The sequence below is a fragment of the Lagenorhynchus albirostris genome, chromosome 1 (assembly GCF_949774975.1).
Source record: "Lagenorhynchus albirostris chromosome 1, mLagAlb1.1, whole genome shotgun sequence".
NCBI lineage: Eukaryota > Metazoa > Chordata > Mammalia > Artiodactyla > Delphinidae > Lagenorhynchus > Lagenorhynchus albirostris.
Window position 1 is genome coordinate 156,366,403 of NC_083095.1, and position 16,025 is coordinate 156,382,427.

Genomic DNA, 16,025 nt, shown 5'->3' on the forward strand with positions numbered 1-16,025 from the left:
CTCCGGTCTCCCATCACACACTCCCAGGCAAGTCAGCTTCCCGTTAAGCGATGTCTTTCTACCAAGCATGGGATAGAATGCAGCAGAGTCCAGACAGCAGGGGCTGTAGACCACTTGGCTGGAGAGGGGTTGGCGGTGCCTGAGCCTAGCCTTCTTGGCAGTTGTCAGACCTCCTGGGTGGCCTTTGGCAGAGAACCTCTCAGGGTCACGGCTTCCTGTTGAACAAATTAGAATAAGGCTTCCATACCTGTTTCATGAGTCACAGCAACTGGAAGCCTGTGTGAGGAATCGTACAGATCTACTCGTGATGTTGTCATGGTGGTAAACATTTGTGTGCTGCTTTGCAATTTGGGGAACACGTAATTATCTACCATCTGACTTGATCCTCCTAGCAGCTAATTGATCATAGTCTTTAAGGCTGCACACAGGAAAACGAATTCATTGCAAGAATATGGTGGTGAGGAATCAACTCTTCTGCCAGTGTAGTGATGGAGGGTCCCCAGGCCTCCAGGCTTGATGTGCAGACAGACCTCGGAGGCAGCCAGGATGAGCTCGGGCTGGGGTATTAGGACGACAACCAACAGTGCCTGGCACAGGCAGGCTGCTTGTCCACACGTTACATGTATTAACTCATTTCATCCTCATGGATTTCGTCCTCTTATCTCCATTTTGCAAGGAAATGAGGAAATCGTACCACAGAGGGGTTCAGGAACTGCCTAAGGCTGTGGGTCCAGAGTGTAGGAGAGACAGGCCCAGCCCTGACAACTCTTCACTCCACCGATGAAGAGTGGCAGCATGGGCAGAGTTCCTGGCGAGACAGCTAGAGGTGGCTGGTGGGTACTGGGCGCAGCACAGTTGGCGGTAGATATAGGAACCAGCCCATCCCCAGGCCACCCCCAGAAGTGAGCTTGATGAGATGGGGGTGAGCGGTCTCTCCAGATTCAGGTGAGGACGCTGATACTGCAGGAGGAAAGCAGGTACCAGGCTCGCCGACTTCGCCCCTCTGTGCAAGCAGCAGCACCGGGATTGCCACAGCGTGGCTCTCGCTGTGTTCTTACGGAATCAACAGGAGTGTCTCGGCTCCCCGGGGTGTCCTCACTCACTGTCCCAACCTCCTTCTCCCACCTTTAACCTTGGTCCATCATCAGATGCCTCGACCCGGTGGCCAGTGGGCCCAGGTGTTGGAGACGCAGTTTGTGACAGCAGAATTCAGGACAGACATTTATGATGAGGGATCGTTGGCAGATGCATGACTGTTGCAGGGCTGCAGGGCTCAGACAACTGTCAGACATCTAGGAACCCATGACAGGGACGCGTGGCCCAGTGAACAGGCTCTGAGAGCCAGGTTGGGCGCCTTCCTCCTCAGGGCGCCCATGGCAGGTACCAGGATCCACACCGCTCTTACAGGCAGCACAGAAAATGCAGCTTCGTGTGATTGGCAATTGTAAGGAAAGGATTCTCTAATGGTACCTGGTTATCTCATCTATTCTTGTTAAATATTGGAGGTTATATAACTTTGTCTTCAAAAAACTGTTTGTTGTTTGTTTGTTTTTTAACAAATACTAAATGAATAGATGTCAGCATCTCCCTAACTGGAGAACAAAGGCAGCGGCCTGGAAGAACACTTATGGGAATTTGGTGAAAGCATTATTTCTCTGTACCCTTACTTGAGGCTTGTTCATATTTGCTGTCATTTTCATGGTAGTGACTTACTTGAAATCCTGTTCTAATTAGATTTTTCAAAGCTATGTCTTTGAAAGGATTTCCCCAGAGTAAGCTTCTTCCCAAAGTGAGAAGTCATGTTCTCAGGAACTTCACTCGTGTTTTCCTCACGTGTGTGCCGCTGCTTCTTTGCAGAGATCGGCCCTGCCTCTGTGATGGTGGGAAACCTGGTGTCTGGGAAGAGGATCGCACAGGCCAGCGGCAGAGACCTGGGCCAGATAGAAGACAATGACCAGGCCCGGAAGGTGAGAGCTGAGGGTCAGACGTCCGCCTGGGCTCTTCTCCAGTCCTGCCCAGATGCTGTATCACAGGCATCACCAACTCCCACTTGCCCTCTCTGGCAGCCCAGTATCTACCATTGATGACCTTTCTTCCTACCTGCCCTCTTGGTCCTGCAAGAGATGTCTGTATAATTTTATAAGGAAAACGTGTTTGCTGAGGGTGCAGTGTTGTAGGACTGCATGGGTAGGTGATGCAGTCCCATGACTAGCAGGCCTGAGGCCAGTGTCTGCAGTCCCTGTCGTGTCCTAGCATCCCCTAAGCACTTATTCCTGATTCTCCCTCCAGCCCTGATTTGACACTCACACTGCCTCACAGCCACCTTATAGTGAGGCTTCAGTCCTTTGATTGTTGGAATTCAAGAAAACGTCAATGCAAAACCCAGGTTTGGGAGCCAGACATTCTTAAAGCAGCCTTGGGAGCTGTAGGAGGAATCCTTGGGCCCCACTCCACTTAAACATCAGACACACAGTTTGTCACGCATAGCTACAAGTCCCCATTAGAACATTCAGCCTTGAGAACTCTCATGATTCACCAAAAGGTGGTCCCACTCTAAATGGGCTCCCAGGAAATGGGACAAAATCAACCATTTAAGATGTTGCCAATTTGGTAACATGTAGTAACACGTTCACTGAAAGCACTTGATCACCATGTTCCCCACCTCACAGTACATTTCCGTCATAAAATGGATTAAGGTGAAGATGTGGGTGTTTCCTGTATCCTTACACTAGTGCTGTGTCCTGACATTAAACAGGGCCATCCTTTTTACTAGAGACTGAGTCAGTGGGTATGTGTCACCTGTGTGACCTGCAGAGCTATTGAATGACTTCAGGGATGGCCATTGTAAACACAACAAATTTAAGAGAGCCCGTTTTTGAAACAGGGTAGCTCTGATTCTGTCATTGCAACCCCCAGAAATCACTGCTGCATCTTCTGGAAGCCCCAGGAGACAGGATTTTTCTGTGTCGGCTACTCTGTCTATAAGGGGAATAGAGTCTTCCCATCCTTGGGCAGGTTTCAGAAAACTTCCCTCATGGTGGCATGGCACCAGCCCTCTGACTCCTGGGTCTGAAGCAAGCACAGTGAGTTCCAAATCACTGTCAGGAAAGCACTGTGAGCACCTGCTTATTCTGTCAATTATATTTATATGGGATTATCCTCTCGCTGTCTTAAGCCACCTTAAAAGCACCCAGACAGACTAAACTTTTAGATGTTGAGGCCAGCCCAACCCCCCAGGACAGTCTAGACCTAATGGCTGTGCTCTGTTCCAGTTCCTGTTCCTCTCGGAGGTCCTGCAGTGGAGGGCGCAGACCACCCCTGATCACGTGCTGTACACGCTGCTCAACTGTAGGGTGAGGCCCCACCCGTGTGCCCTGGTCGTTCCCTGTGTGGTCCACCATTTCATGCTTCTGTATCATATTCTCCACTCAAACCTTTCTCCTCAGTCTTACCTGAATCCTTTTGTTTGTTTGTTTGTTGCTATTTTGACTGAGACCTTTTCACCTAAGAAAGGTTGCTTTGAAATATAAGGGTTTGAGCATGTGTATGTATGTGTGTGTGTGTGTGTGTGCGCGCGCGCGTGTGTACACATATATTTTTGTGTGTATTTTAGCAATATTGTTTTGCAATATTTCCCTTCCCCTCAAAATGAGTGATGAATGTCTACAACAGAACAATTGCAGATCTATGAGGTATTTATGTCTTTATTTTTATTACTCAACTCCTTTTTTTTTTATAAGAAGTCATGTTTTAGTTATAGGCTTTCATTCTTAGGAATGAAAATAATTTCTATTTTATAATTAAAGTTCATATTTACATCTCGTATTAGAAAAGCAAACTCCTCAGATAGCGTTCCATAATAGTACTTAAGAGTAAGGCAAGAAATAGTACTAACAATAAACGTTAAATGCAGAAGTCTTTAATACGTTTGTTAACTTTGTGTTTGCTTTGGAAATAAGGCCTGAAAAATAGATTTAACGTAGGTCGTCTTGACAAGCATGGGTACTTGCAACTTTAAGAAGTTCTTCAATGTTGCAAAATGGCAAAATCTTAGTGCGCGAAGGCACCTCTTGCCATTTAAAGCAGTAGATTAAGGACAAGTGAAAGGAAATGCCAACAATATAAGTTACTCCCTGAACCTATAATTTGGATATCCAGCTACAGACAAGTTTTGCGGTGATTTAGTTGGTAGAAGTAACCTCTGGTCCTCCTCTGACACAGCTTGTCTTGAATTGCCTTGCGTGCTGAGTTGACCTCAGCAGTTTCTTGTTCACTGTGTCTGTTCAAGACCAACCCCAGGAAGAGTCTTAGAAAGCACTCCCGCACCCCAGCCTCTGTGAGGAACGCTTGCTACCCTTGCCTTTTGGCGCCTACGCTTGGGCCTAGTGGACCCTCTTCCCAGGATAAATGCTCTTGTGCACAGGTGCATGGTGGTGAGACGCAGGGCAAGCCCGACGGTCGTGTGGTTACCAGGAGGCCCTGCGTCGCATCTGAAACGTGCCTGCCCTGCTGCTCTCATCCGTCTCTTTCCTCTGGCTCCTCCTCAGCCTGTAAACACAGATAAGACTCTCTTTTCCTGGCACCGTCGCCGGTTGGTGCTGTCCTGTCTCTCTAATTGCTTCTTCTGACGTCCTTCGTCCTGTGCACGTGGCATGTCTCCTGGAGGCTGTTGGGGACTTCCCCTTCTTTCTCCAGAGTCTCTCTTGGCCTCTAGAGGTTTCCAGCAGCACCTGCAGAGGGGCAGCTGGAGCTGGAGCCACACTGCAGCCTGTCCCCCAGCCCCTGGGAAGGACTCCTACTCGGAGCCCCTTTACTCAGCTCCCTGAGTGGGGCCGTGGTGCTGACGTGACGAGGTAGTCCCCAGGATAGGCCTGCCATCCCCCGTGAACTGTGGGCAGCAAGGGGGCGAGAGTTGGGTCGGCATCCCTTTTCCCTACCCTGCAGCTTGACCCCTCCAGAGCTCTGGGTAAGAGGAAATTTCTTAGCTGTCCCAAACACAAAGATTCAAAAATGATTCAGGCATCTTCATAGACTATAGTCCTGTCAGTGGGAGGAAAACAGCCATGCTAACTGCATCTCGCTTGGGGACTGGCAATGTGCAGGGCAGATCAACCCCATTTCCAGACCCTGAGTTCACCGTCCTTTTCTGTGGCTAGACATTGGATCATTAGGAGAAATGTGTTCACCAGAAATGACTCGTATTCTAGAAGGGCTTCGTCAGCAGCAACAGAAGGTCTGATGGGGTGAGCTGTGGAGGTCAAGGCCATGAGAAAGTTTACTTCAGGTCAGCGCAGGGACAGCGTGGTCTACAACAGCCTCCCTTCAGACATGACCTTATCTCCTGAGGCTCTGCTGACATGAAGGCAGCTACATCCAAACAGCTGGAAGGGTCATATCGGAGCCAGGCATCTGTGTTCATTCCCATCCTCTCCAACCCCATGTGCACACTTATGACAAGTGTTCAACCTGAACCAAAGGTCAAGAGCATCATTTCCATGGTGGTTACAGTGTCATTTCCACTCACTCAACCTTCTAGTTCAGCACTGTCCGATAGAAATACAGTGCAAGCCACACACACAATTTAATGTTTTCTAAAAGCAATATTTAAAAAAAGTATAAAGAAACAGGTGAAATTCATTCTAATAATGTGTTTTACTCAATATACCCAAACATTGTCCTTCCAGAATAGAGCCCCAACGCACTTCCAGGCTTCCTCTGTCCTGGTCAGCCCCTTCTGTTGGTTGTGAATTCCCCAACTTGGTCGTGGCTCCCTTAAAACGGTTACCCGTTGGCTTCCTGTCTTTTCACAGTATTCACTCATATGCCCTCCTCCACGGCAATGAGTCGATAGGATCAGAGTTGTTATGAGAGGTTTATAGTAGGAAGTGAGGATGTGATTCACTGCAAATCGTGGAAGACTTACATTCTTAGAACTTACTTACATACAGAAGAGCATCTGTTATTTTTTATTTTTTTATTTTTTCCGGTACACGGGCCTCTCACTGTTGTGGCCTCTCCCGTTGCGGAGCACAGGCTCCGGACGCGCAGGTTCAGTGGCCATGGCTCACGGGCCCAGCCGCTCCGCGGCATGTGGGATCTTCCCGGACCGAGGCACGAACCTGTGTCCCCTGCATCGGCAGGCGGACTCTCAACCACTGCGCCACCAGGGAAGCCCTGTTATTTTTTTTAAGAGAAACACCAGCCAACTCTTTCAACATTTTTTTTTTTTTTAATTTTTGAGAATTTAAAAAGGTGAATCCTGTTTGGCGTGTTCTTCATTCCTCAGTATGTTTTTTACTTGTCATTATTTAATTTAATGTAAAACTTTAAAATGGTGCTACATTTGCAGTCATTGATACTGAAATCTGTGGTCTTTAGAATAGGGATTGGGTGGTGGGTTACCCTGCATTGCCATTCTGTCATGATACCGGCCGAGGCTTCTTTTAGGAAAAGTTAGCCTTAATTTCCTGTGAGGTGCTTTTTCCTAGAACATTCTTCTTAGGCAGTGGGTTTCTGTACTGAAAACCCAACTTTTCCCATGAATGTTGATGAGGATGCCAGGTAACCATTGACCTGAGGATAAACAGCATTTCATGTTTTTATGACAGCAAGCACTTTGGAAAATGAAATGTGTGATTGAAAATCAGTGGTGTTTCTCCCGAGGTGAAAGGCTGTATTGAGACTCCCCATAACCAGTGGTGATGCACAGTCCGGGGCTGGATGAGGCCTGTATCCCATTTGGCTCCCTCAGCGTGGAGCCTGCCGGGAGCCACAGTGAAGCCAGTGGAGCCTGCAGGCTGGGGTGGAGGAGAGAGGCTGGGCTGGGCTCGTTGGCAACCGACTGCCCAGAGGGGCCCTCCTCCCGTCTGGGGTAAAGCCCGTAGGGTGGCAAAGGGTATTGTGAAACATTCGCAGAGATTCCTAAAGGACAGAATGCCAATTAAATGTCACCATTTTAAAGTACCTGTAGGTGGAAATTTCATAGACAGAGTCAAAACATACGGCTGCTGGTTGTGAGTCACTGGTGCCTCTCAAATCTCATAGGCTTTGTTGTGTGACAGAAAAGCTGGTTATGATAGGGGATCGGTGTCTGCTCTCTGGATAATGGGGAGAAGATCAGTCCCAGAAGTTGAACAACTCAGTCAGAGAATGCTTGCTGCTTAAGATAAGACTGGCTAACGACCAGCGGACAGCAGGGTGGTGGTGGGACTCCCCTGTGGCACACTGCCACCCCACCAGCAGCACAGCTGGTCCCCAGCAACAACCAGGAGCACAGTGCTGGCTTCCCTCCAGGACAGCTGGTGTGCGCATGTCAGGAGCCTGGCATGGGCCTCACCTTAGCTGTGCTAGGGGCTGGTGCCCCATCTTCACTTAGAAGAGCTCACAGGACTTTTGGGTCCTTTTGAGTGTGTGTTTTGGTTCATGCGACAGGTGTGTTCCCCAGGAGTAACTGCTCAGAGGAACAGTCCAGTGGAGAAGGCACCAAGTTCTCAGGTTTGGGCTGGGTTTCTAGACGCCAGTCTCGAGGATCTTTCTGTGTTTACCCAGCTTTGCCACATTCTGCTCTCTGGCTCTTCCATTTCATATATCTTTTTCTATTATTTTTTAACCTTTCTTAGAAGGAAGGTAATTAAGGAAAATATATACGATGAGAAAGTTCAAATCAGAGAAATGTAAGCTAATCCTGTCCGCTGTGGGAGAGGCCAGTGCCAGCTCAGCAGGAAGGGGCCAGAACCTGGCTGGCAGCTGCCTGGGCAGCCTCCCTTTGCCGGGCTTCTGCGGCCCTGGGCCCCGGTTATGGAGAGAGCCTGCTGCTTCCCAGGGTAGATATGGCCGTCAGTGATCTCGTGAGTGTTTTAGGCAAACACCGGCTGCTGGTATGTACCTCCTGATGCCTTTTAAATGGTTTTCACTCCCATCGGTTCCTGCCCACCTTGTGCACGTGTTCCAGTTGGGTGGGAATTCTAATGTCTCTTCCCACACCTCAAGTCACCAGGTCACCAGTGTCCTTTAACGGCCCCAAAGGTTCTGGTCTCTCCTGTCCACGTTTCTCCTCCCACACAGCCAACTGCTCACACCACCTTCCTGTTGACTTCTTTCTGCCCAGGCGACAGTCTTTTCCGTGTCACCCACCAGCTCATTTACCCTCCTTGGAAGCTCCCCACCTAAATAAAAGCATCTGGCCCAATTGTCCACCATCGTTTCTTCAGCTGCAGGGTCTTCCTCACCTGACACTCCTGGCCAGTTTGCCTGTTGCTTAAGGAAAGGTCCTTCACCCTGTTCATCCCTTTAAAGTAGGAATTGATAATAAAGAAGCAGTTTTTAAATAGCTGTAGACAGTGATCTCTTCTCACCTGGGAATATGTGCAAATGAAAAGTGCATTCTCAAGAGAAACTTTTTTTGGATAGTTGTATGTTTATAATTTGTAGTTCATTCTTGCTTTTCTTTAAAGAGTAAACATCATGTATTTTGATATCTCTTAGTACCTACTTTGCTACTGATTTTCGCCTACAAAGCTTTTTTAAGGTACTTTTCAATCCAAGTGTGTTTTACATTTGCTCCTGCATATTTAAAAATCTACATTAAATGAATTTGACAATTCCCTTTTTTTGTTTTGTGTTTTTTGGGGGTTTTTTGACTTTTTTTTTTTGACTGTTGCTTTTCTGGGGGTTGGTTTGTTTTCTGACCTCCCTGACTTTCGATGTGGTCTTTCTTAAAAGCAGTTTCAATTAGTCTTACTTTTCATAGTGTGAGTCCTGCAGATTTACGACGAATTCTTATTGCCCATGACAATTACACTTAAGTCCCAGAATTACTAGATTGATTTTTTTTGTGATTTTAGCTGTTTTTTCAAGTCAAGTCATTGTTTTTTAAATATTTCTTTTTAATACAAACGTATCTAGATGCCTCTTTGGTGTTGTACTTCTTAGCCAGTGGGGAGGAAAGGAGAGTGACTGCTAACAGTGGGGGGGGGGGGTCTTCTGAGGAGGTGACAGAAACATTCTGAAGCTGACTGTGGTGGTGGTTGCCCAACTCTGCAGATACATCCATTTAACTGCACATTTTAAATAAGTGAGTTGTATGGTATATGAACTGCACCTCACAGCTGTCATATTAAAAAAAAAATCTTACCTGCTTGTTCCTGTGCTACTCAGGGCACAATAGCGAACTCGCTGACGTGTGTCCAGCTGCACAAGCGGGCTGAGAAGATAGCCGTGATGCTGATGGAGAGAGGGCACCTGCAGGATGGGGACCACGTCGCTCTGGTCTACCCACCAGGTAAGAAGCAGGGCCGTGCAAGACCAGCCCTTGCCCGAGAGACCCTTCACTGCACATGTTGGTGCTCGATGACCTTGTGTGTTACCACCAAAAATGGGCACTGTCTCTCCTGCCTCGCTCACTTGTGCGGACTGTGCTACGTGCTATACCACTAATAGTAGGGACGCAGATAAAGCGGTAGTTCACAACGACTTTTGTATCTAAATTTGTTTTATTAGCTATCTGAGGTAGTTCATTTAATCAATAGTAGTTAAATCCTTGACTACTGAATTGATAATCAGAAAGTTGAGTAATTCCTTAGAGAAATGAGAGCAATCAAGCTTCTGGGCTGCTTTGGCTTCCTGTGCCTAAAAGAACAGGCCAGGTGGGAGTTACCCCTGAAGTTTAACAGACCCACAGGGAGGAGGACAGGTCTATTCAAGGTCTCAGTTACTGCTGTACCCGTCTGACTGTTTCCAGCTGGTGATTCTGCTGACAGGGATGATGGCCATTAAACAGCTTGTTTTGTTTCAAGTGAGAACTTTTGCTTTTCTCCCCATGTAGGAATAGACCTTATCGCAGCATTTTATGGTTGCCTGTATGCAGGCTGTGTGCCAATAACCGTCCGTCCTCCACACCCACAGAACATCGCAACCACGCTGCCAACCGTGAAGATGATCGTGGAGGTAACGCTGCCTGCGGGTGTCTGCGCCTGAGTGTTGGGCTTGCAGATCACAGAGCCTGGGCTCCCGGGGAAGGGCTGGGTGCAGGCATGGGATTGCATGGGAGTCGGCGGTCCCAGCGGTGGAGTGGGACTCAGCCTCTTCCCTCTAGGAGTTGGCCATCTCGTTCTGGAAGGAAGATAGTAGCTTGTGCGTAGAATTAGGGGCTAGAGAGCAGCTTTGCCGCAATGCGTGGGAATTGATGCCCAGAGAGGGCATCCCTCTGGACAGTGGGAGCTTCCCTACCAAGCCCAAGGAGCAGACCAAAACAAGTGGGAAAGTCATACATTTTTAAAGGTTCTTTTCTCAAGATTGAGAAGCATCCTGTTCCTTTTTGAAAGTATAGATTTGATTTAATTTTTTTTTGCCTGGGGAAGTTTAAAAGGATTAGGATATGTTTTTCCCTTGGAGGAGGAACCATGAGGGACATCACAAATGAATACTTCTTTGTAGTTGTGTTGGAGGACCCTCAAGGTTGTCACTCTGGTAGATGGTACTGTGTGTGTAAATGTGTGCATTTCTGGGGGACGGAGCTAACAGTGAGAGCAGGTAGTTTGGATGCTGCTTTCTGAGTGTGACCATCACACAGGGGATACTGCCAGGGACCTCAGTCCCCACAAGGTCTGCTTGTGTGCTCCGTGGTCAGATTCCTGGTCATGTGGGACTCCATTGGCCAACACAGCCCCTTGTGAGGTAGCTGTGCTCCTGGTGCCCAGCCTGTGCTGCGAGCTTCATGGCCTCCACGTGGTGCACAGCTGGCACGTGAGCATGCGTCCACCCCCGTCCTTTACCTTCCTCCCCTCCATTCCTTGTTCTCTGACCCTCAGGTGAGCCGCTCCGCCTGTTTGATGACAACACAACTGATCTGTAAATTGTTACGGTCCAGGGAGGCAGCTGCAGCTGTAGACGTCAGGGCCTGGCCCCCGATACTGGACACAGGTTCGTCCTCCAACTCGCTGATATGTTTGTTTGCTTATCTGCTTTTCCATTAAGTCAGAGATGCTAACAGCTTTGTTTTGCTCTCTAGATGATTTGCCAAAGAAGCGGCCTGCCCAGATCTACAAACCTTCCAACCCAGACACACTAGCCTATCTTGATTTTAGTGTGTCCACGACTGGGATGCTAGCTGGAGTGAAGGTGAGAAACACAGTCTGCGTAATAGTAGTTAGCAAGCCACAAAGCAATAGTCAGTTTTCATTCTTATGGGTATAGGGCTCTAGTGGGGCCTAGCAGCAAAACACGGAGAGAGAGAGCGATATATGTGCATTTTGTTCAAGCTCTAAAATGCGTGACCATTTCAATAGTTAGCTAGGCTGACTGATTATTTCCAGATGTTCCAGCTATTTTTTTATGTAAACAGAGCTTCCCTAACCTCTAATTTAAAAACTGCCTATGTTTTTCTTGCTGGTTCTCAAATCCCAGTATTCTATTATAAAACTCTGTGCACTGGAGTTTCTCACTTGTTTAACATGGGTCTCATTATAACTTGCCAGCACGCTGCTCATTGCCTCTGAAATGATGCTTTTTCCTATCAAAGAATGATGGAACTACTATGTGTGTCACCAGAATTAGGACCCTCACAGCTCAGGCAATGTCCTTGTCAAGATACCGTTAAGCCTGAGAAAACCATAATTCAAAAAGAGTCATGTACCACAGTGTTCATTGAAACTCTGTTTGCAATAGCCAGGACATGGAAGCAACCTAAGTGTCCATTGACAGATGAATGGATAAATAAGATGTGGTTCACATATACAATGGAATATTACTCAGCCATGAAAAGAAATGAAATTGAGTTGTTGTAGTGAGGTGGGTGGACCTAGAGTCTGTCATACAGAGTGAAGTAAGTCAGAAAGAAAAAAACAAATACCATACGCTAACACATATATATGGAAACTAAAAAAAAAAAGGCTCTGAAGAACCTAGGGGCAGGACAGGAATAAAGACACAGATGTAAAGAATGGACTTGAGGACACGGGGAGGGGGAAGGGTAAGCTGGGACGAGTGGCATGGACATATATACACTACCAGTGTAAAATAGATGGCTAGTGAGAAGCAGCTGCATAGCACTGGGAGATAAGCTCGGTGCTTTGTGACCACCTAGAGGGGATAGGGAGGGTGGAAGGGAGATGCAAAAGGGAGGAGATATGGGGATATATGTGTATGTATAGCTGATGCACTTTGTTATAAAGCAGACAGTAATACACCATTGTAAAGCAATTATACTCCAATAAAGATGTTAAAAAAAAAAAAAGACACGGTTAAGTTCTCTGGCCTCAGGAAGCCCTTCACCTATTATCCACCTGACTGCTGGGTTTGCATAATTTTCATTTAGTTCTCTTACTCCATTTACTTTTTTTTTTCCAATTTTTAATTGTGGTAAAATACATATACCACAAATTTACCATTTACCCAGTTCAAGTGTACAACTCAGTGGTGTTAAACACGTTCAGAATTCTGTGCTGCTCTCACCACCACTCATCTTTGTAAGTCATTTCATCTCACAAAACTGAAACCACCCCTGCCTGCAGCAACTCCCACTCTACTTTCTGTCTTTATGATTTTGACTATTCTAGGTACCATGTTTATGTGGAATCATACAGTATATGTCTTCTTGTGTTTGGCTTATTTTCACTTAGCATAGTGTCTTCAGGGTTCATCCATGTTGAAGTATATATCAGAATTCCTTTTTAAGGCTGAGTTAATATTTCATTGTATGTATTTACCACATTTTGCTTATCCATTCGTTTATCAACGGACACTTGAGTTGCTTTCACATTTTAGCTATTGTGAATAATGCTGCAGTGAACATGGGTGTATTAGTATCTCTTTGAGACATTGCCTTCAGCAATTTTAAGTATATATCCAGAAGTTGAATTGTTGGGTCATATGGTAATTATATTTTTAATTTTCTGGGGAATTGCTGTACTATTTTCCACAGTAGCTGTTCCATTTTACCTTCTCACCAACAGTGCACAAAGTTTCCAATATCTCCACGTCCTTACCAACACTTGTATTTTATTTTCCATTCTTTTTTTTTTTTTTTCTTTTGAATGTCCTCTTTTTTTGGTGGGGGAAGAGCCGCGCCGCATGGCTGTGGGCTCTTGGTTCCCTGACCAGGGATTGAACCCAGGCCACTGCAGTGAAAGCCTGGAATCCTAACCATTAGGCAACCAGGGAACTCCCTGTTGGTTTGTTTGTTTGTTTTTAATAGTAGCCTTCCTAATGGATGTGAGGTGATATCACATTGTAATTTTGATTTGCATTTCCCTAAAGATTAATGATGTTGAGCATCTTTTCATGGAATTATTGGCCATTTGTATATATTCTTTGAAGAAATGTTTATTCAAGTCCTTTGCTGTTTTTGAATTGATTGTTTTCTTGTTGAGTTCTAGATGTTCTCTGTATATTATGAATATTAATCCCTTATCAGATATATGATTTGCAAATATTTTCTCCCTTTCTTTGGGTTGCCTTTTTACTCTATGGATAGTGTCTTTTGATGTACAAAATTTTAAGATTTCTGTGAAGTCTAATTTTTTTTGCCTTTGCCTTCAGTGTCATATCCAAGAAAACATTTCCAAATCCAATGTTGTGAACTTTTGTCCCATATTTTCATCTAAAAGTTTTATTTTTTAGATCTTATATTTAGATCTTTGCTCCATTTTGTGTTAATTTTGTTTATGGTATTAGGTAAGAGTCCAACATAATTCTTTTGCATGTGGATATCCAGTTTTCCAAGCACCATTTGTTGAAAAGACTGTCCTTTCCCCGTTGAATGGTCTTGGCACCCATATCAAAAATCATTTGATCACCCACAGTTAACATCATACTCACCAGTGAAAAGCTGAAGCTTTTCTCTAAGATCAGGAACAAGGTAAGGATGCTCACTTGTACCACTCTTATTTAATATAGTACTGGAAGTCCTAACCTGAGAAATTAGGCAAGAAAAAGAAATAAAAGGCATGCAAACTGGAAAGGAAGAAGTAAAATTGTCACTATTTGCAAGTGACATGATGCTATGTATAGAAAACACTAAAAACTCCACCAAAAACTGTTAGAATAAATGATTCAGTAAAGTGCAGGATAACAAAATTAATACAGAGAAATCTGCTGTGTTTCTATATACTAATAATGAAATATCAGAAAGAGAAATTAAGGAAACAATCTTATTTACAACTGCATCAAAAGAATAAAATACCTAGGAATAAATTTAACCAAGGAGGTGAAAGACCTGTACACTGAAAACTATAAAATATTGATGACATAAATTGAAGAAGACAGAAATAAATGGATATTCCATACTCTTGGTTAGAATAATTAATATTGTTATAATAGCCATACTACCCGAAGCAACCTACAGATTCATTGCAATCCTTATCAAAATTCTAATGGCATTTTTCACAGAAATAGAACAAACAATTCTAAAATACGTATGGAACCACAAAAGACCCCCAATAGCCAAAGCCATCTTGAAAAAGATCAAAGCTGGAGACATCATGCTCCCTGACATTACAAAGCTACAGTAATGCAAACAGTATTATTATATGGCACAAAAGCAGACACATAGATCAATGAAACAGAATAGCCTCAAAATTAACCCATGCATATATGTCAACTAATTTATGACAGAGGAGCCAAGAATATATGGTGGGGAAAGGACAGTCTTTAAATAAATGGTGCTTGGAACACTGGACAGCCACATGCAAAAGAATGAAACTGGACCAATTTTCTACACCACACATAAAAATGAACTCAAAGTGAACTAAAGACTTGAATGTAAGACCTGAAACCATAAAAGTCCTAGAAGAAAACATAGGGGTAAACTCCTAGACATTGGTCTTGTCAATTTTTTGAGTTTGACATCAAAAGCAAAGGCAACGAAAGTTAAGCAAGTGGGATTACATCAAACCGAAAAGCTTCTGCACAGCAAAGGAAACCGTTAACAAATGAAAAGGCAACCTACTGAATGGGAGAAAATATTTACAAATCATGTATCTGATAATGGGTTAATATCCAAAATATGTGAAGAACTCATACAACTTAATAGCAGAAAAACAAACAATTGTTTCTTAAAAATGGGCAGAGGATCTGAATAGACATTTTTCTGAAAGAGATATACAGATGGACAGCAGATACATGAAAATATGCTCAACATCACTAATCACCAGAGAAATGCAAATCAAAACCACAGTAAGCTATCACTTCACACCTGTCAGGATGACCATCATCAAAAAGACAGGAGATAACATGTGTCCGTGAGAGGGTGGAGAAAAGGGAACCCTTGTGCACTGCTGGTGGGAATGTAAAGTGGTGCAGCCACTATGGAAAACAGTATGGGGGTTCCTTAAAAAATTAAAAATAAAACTACCATATTATCCAGCAATTCCACTTCTTGGTATTGATCTGAAGAAAATAAAAATACTAACTCGAAAAGATATCTGCACCCCCGTGTTCATAGCAGCATTGTTTACAATAGCCAAGATATGGAAACAACATCAGTGTCCATTGGCAGATGGATGGATAAGTAAAATGTGATATGCCCACCCACCTACCCACACCCTCCCCCATACACACACAATGGAATATAATTCAGCCATAAAGTAGAAGGAAATCCTGCCATTTCAGACAACGTGAATGAACCTGAAGGACATTATGCTAAGTGAAATAAGGCAGAGAAAGACAAATACTGTATGATTTTACTTATATGTGGAATCTTATTAAAAAAAAAAAGAAAACCAAGCTCATAGATACAGAGAACAGATTGGTGATGGGCAAAATGGGTGAAGGGAATGAAAAGGTACAGACTTCCAATTATAAATAAGGCCTGCGTATGTAATGTACAGCATGGAAACTATAGATAATGATACACCGTACTGCGTATTTGGAAGTTGCTAAAGGAGTAAATCTTAGTAGCTGTCTTCACTAGACTTATTGTGGTAGTCATTTTGCAATACATACACATATGTATGTTATATCGTATACCTGAAACTAATATAATGTATGTCAATTATACCTCAATGAGTCAATCAATCAAATCAATTGCA

The 16,025-nt window shown here is 44.6% G+C and overlaps 1 protein-coding gene across 4 annotated transcripts in view; it reads left to right on the forward strand.

Annotated features, from left to right (window-relative positions):
- Window positions 1-16,025, forward strand: part of DIP2C (disco interacting protein 2 homolog C) — a 360,331-nt gene that overhangs the window by 289,711 nt on the left and 54,595 nt on the right. For all 4 annotated transcript variants that reach the window (XM_060156549.1, XM_060156558.1, XM_060156568.1 and 1 more), the window contains 6 exons: window positions 1,858-1,967; window positions 3,273-3,353; window positions 9,157-9,280; window positions 9,824-9,945; window positions 10,809-10,920; window positions 11,009-11,118. In XM_060156549.1, coding sequence (XP_060012532.1) covers window positions 1,858-1,967; window positions 3,273-3,353; window positions 9,157-9,280; window positions 9,824-9,945; window positions 10,809-10,920; window positions 11,009-11,118 — 659 coding nt within the window. The remainder of the gene's footprint in view (window positions 1-1,857; window positions 1,968-3,272; window positions 3,354-9,156; window positions 9,281-9,823; window positions 9,946-10,808; window positions 10,921-11,008; window positions 11,119-16,025) is intronic.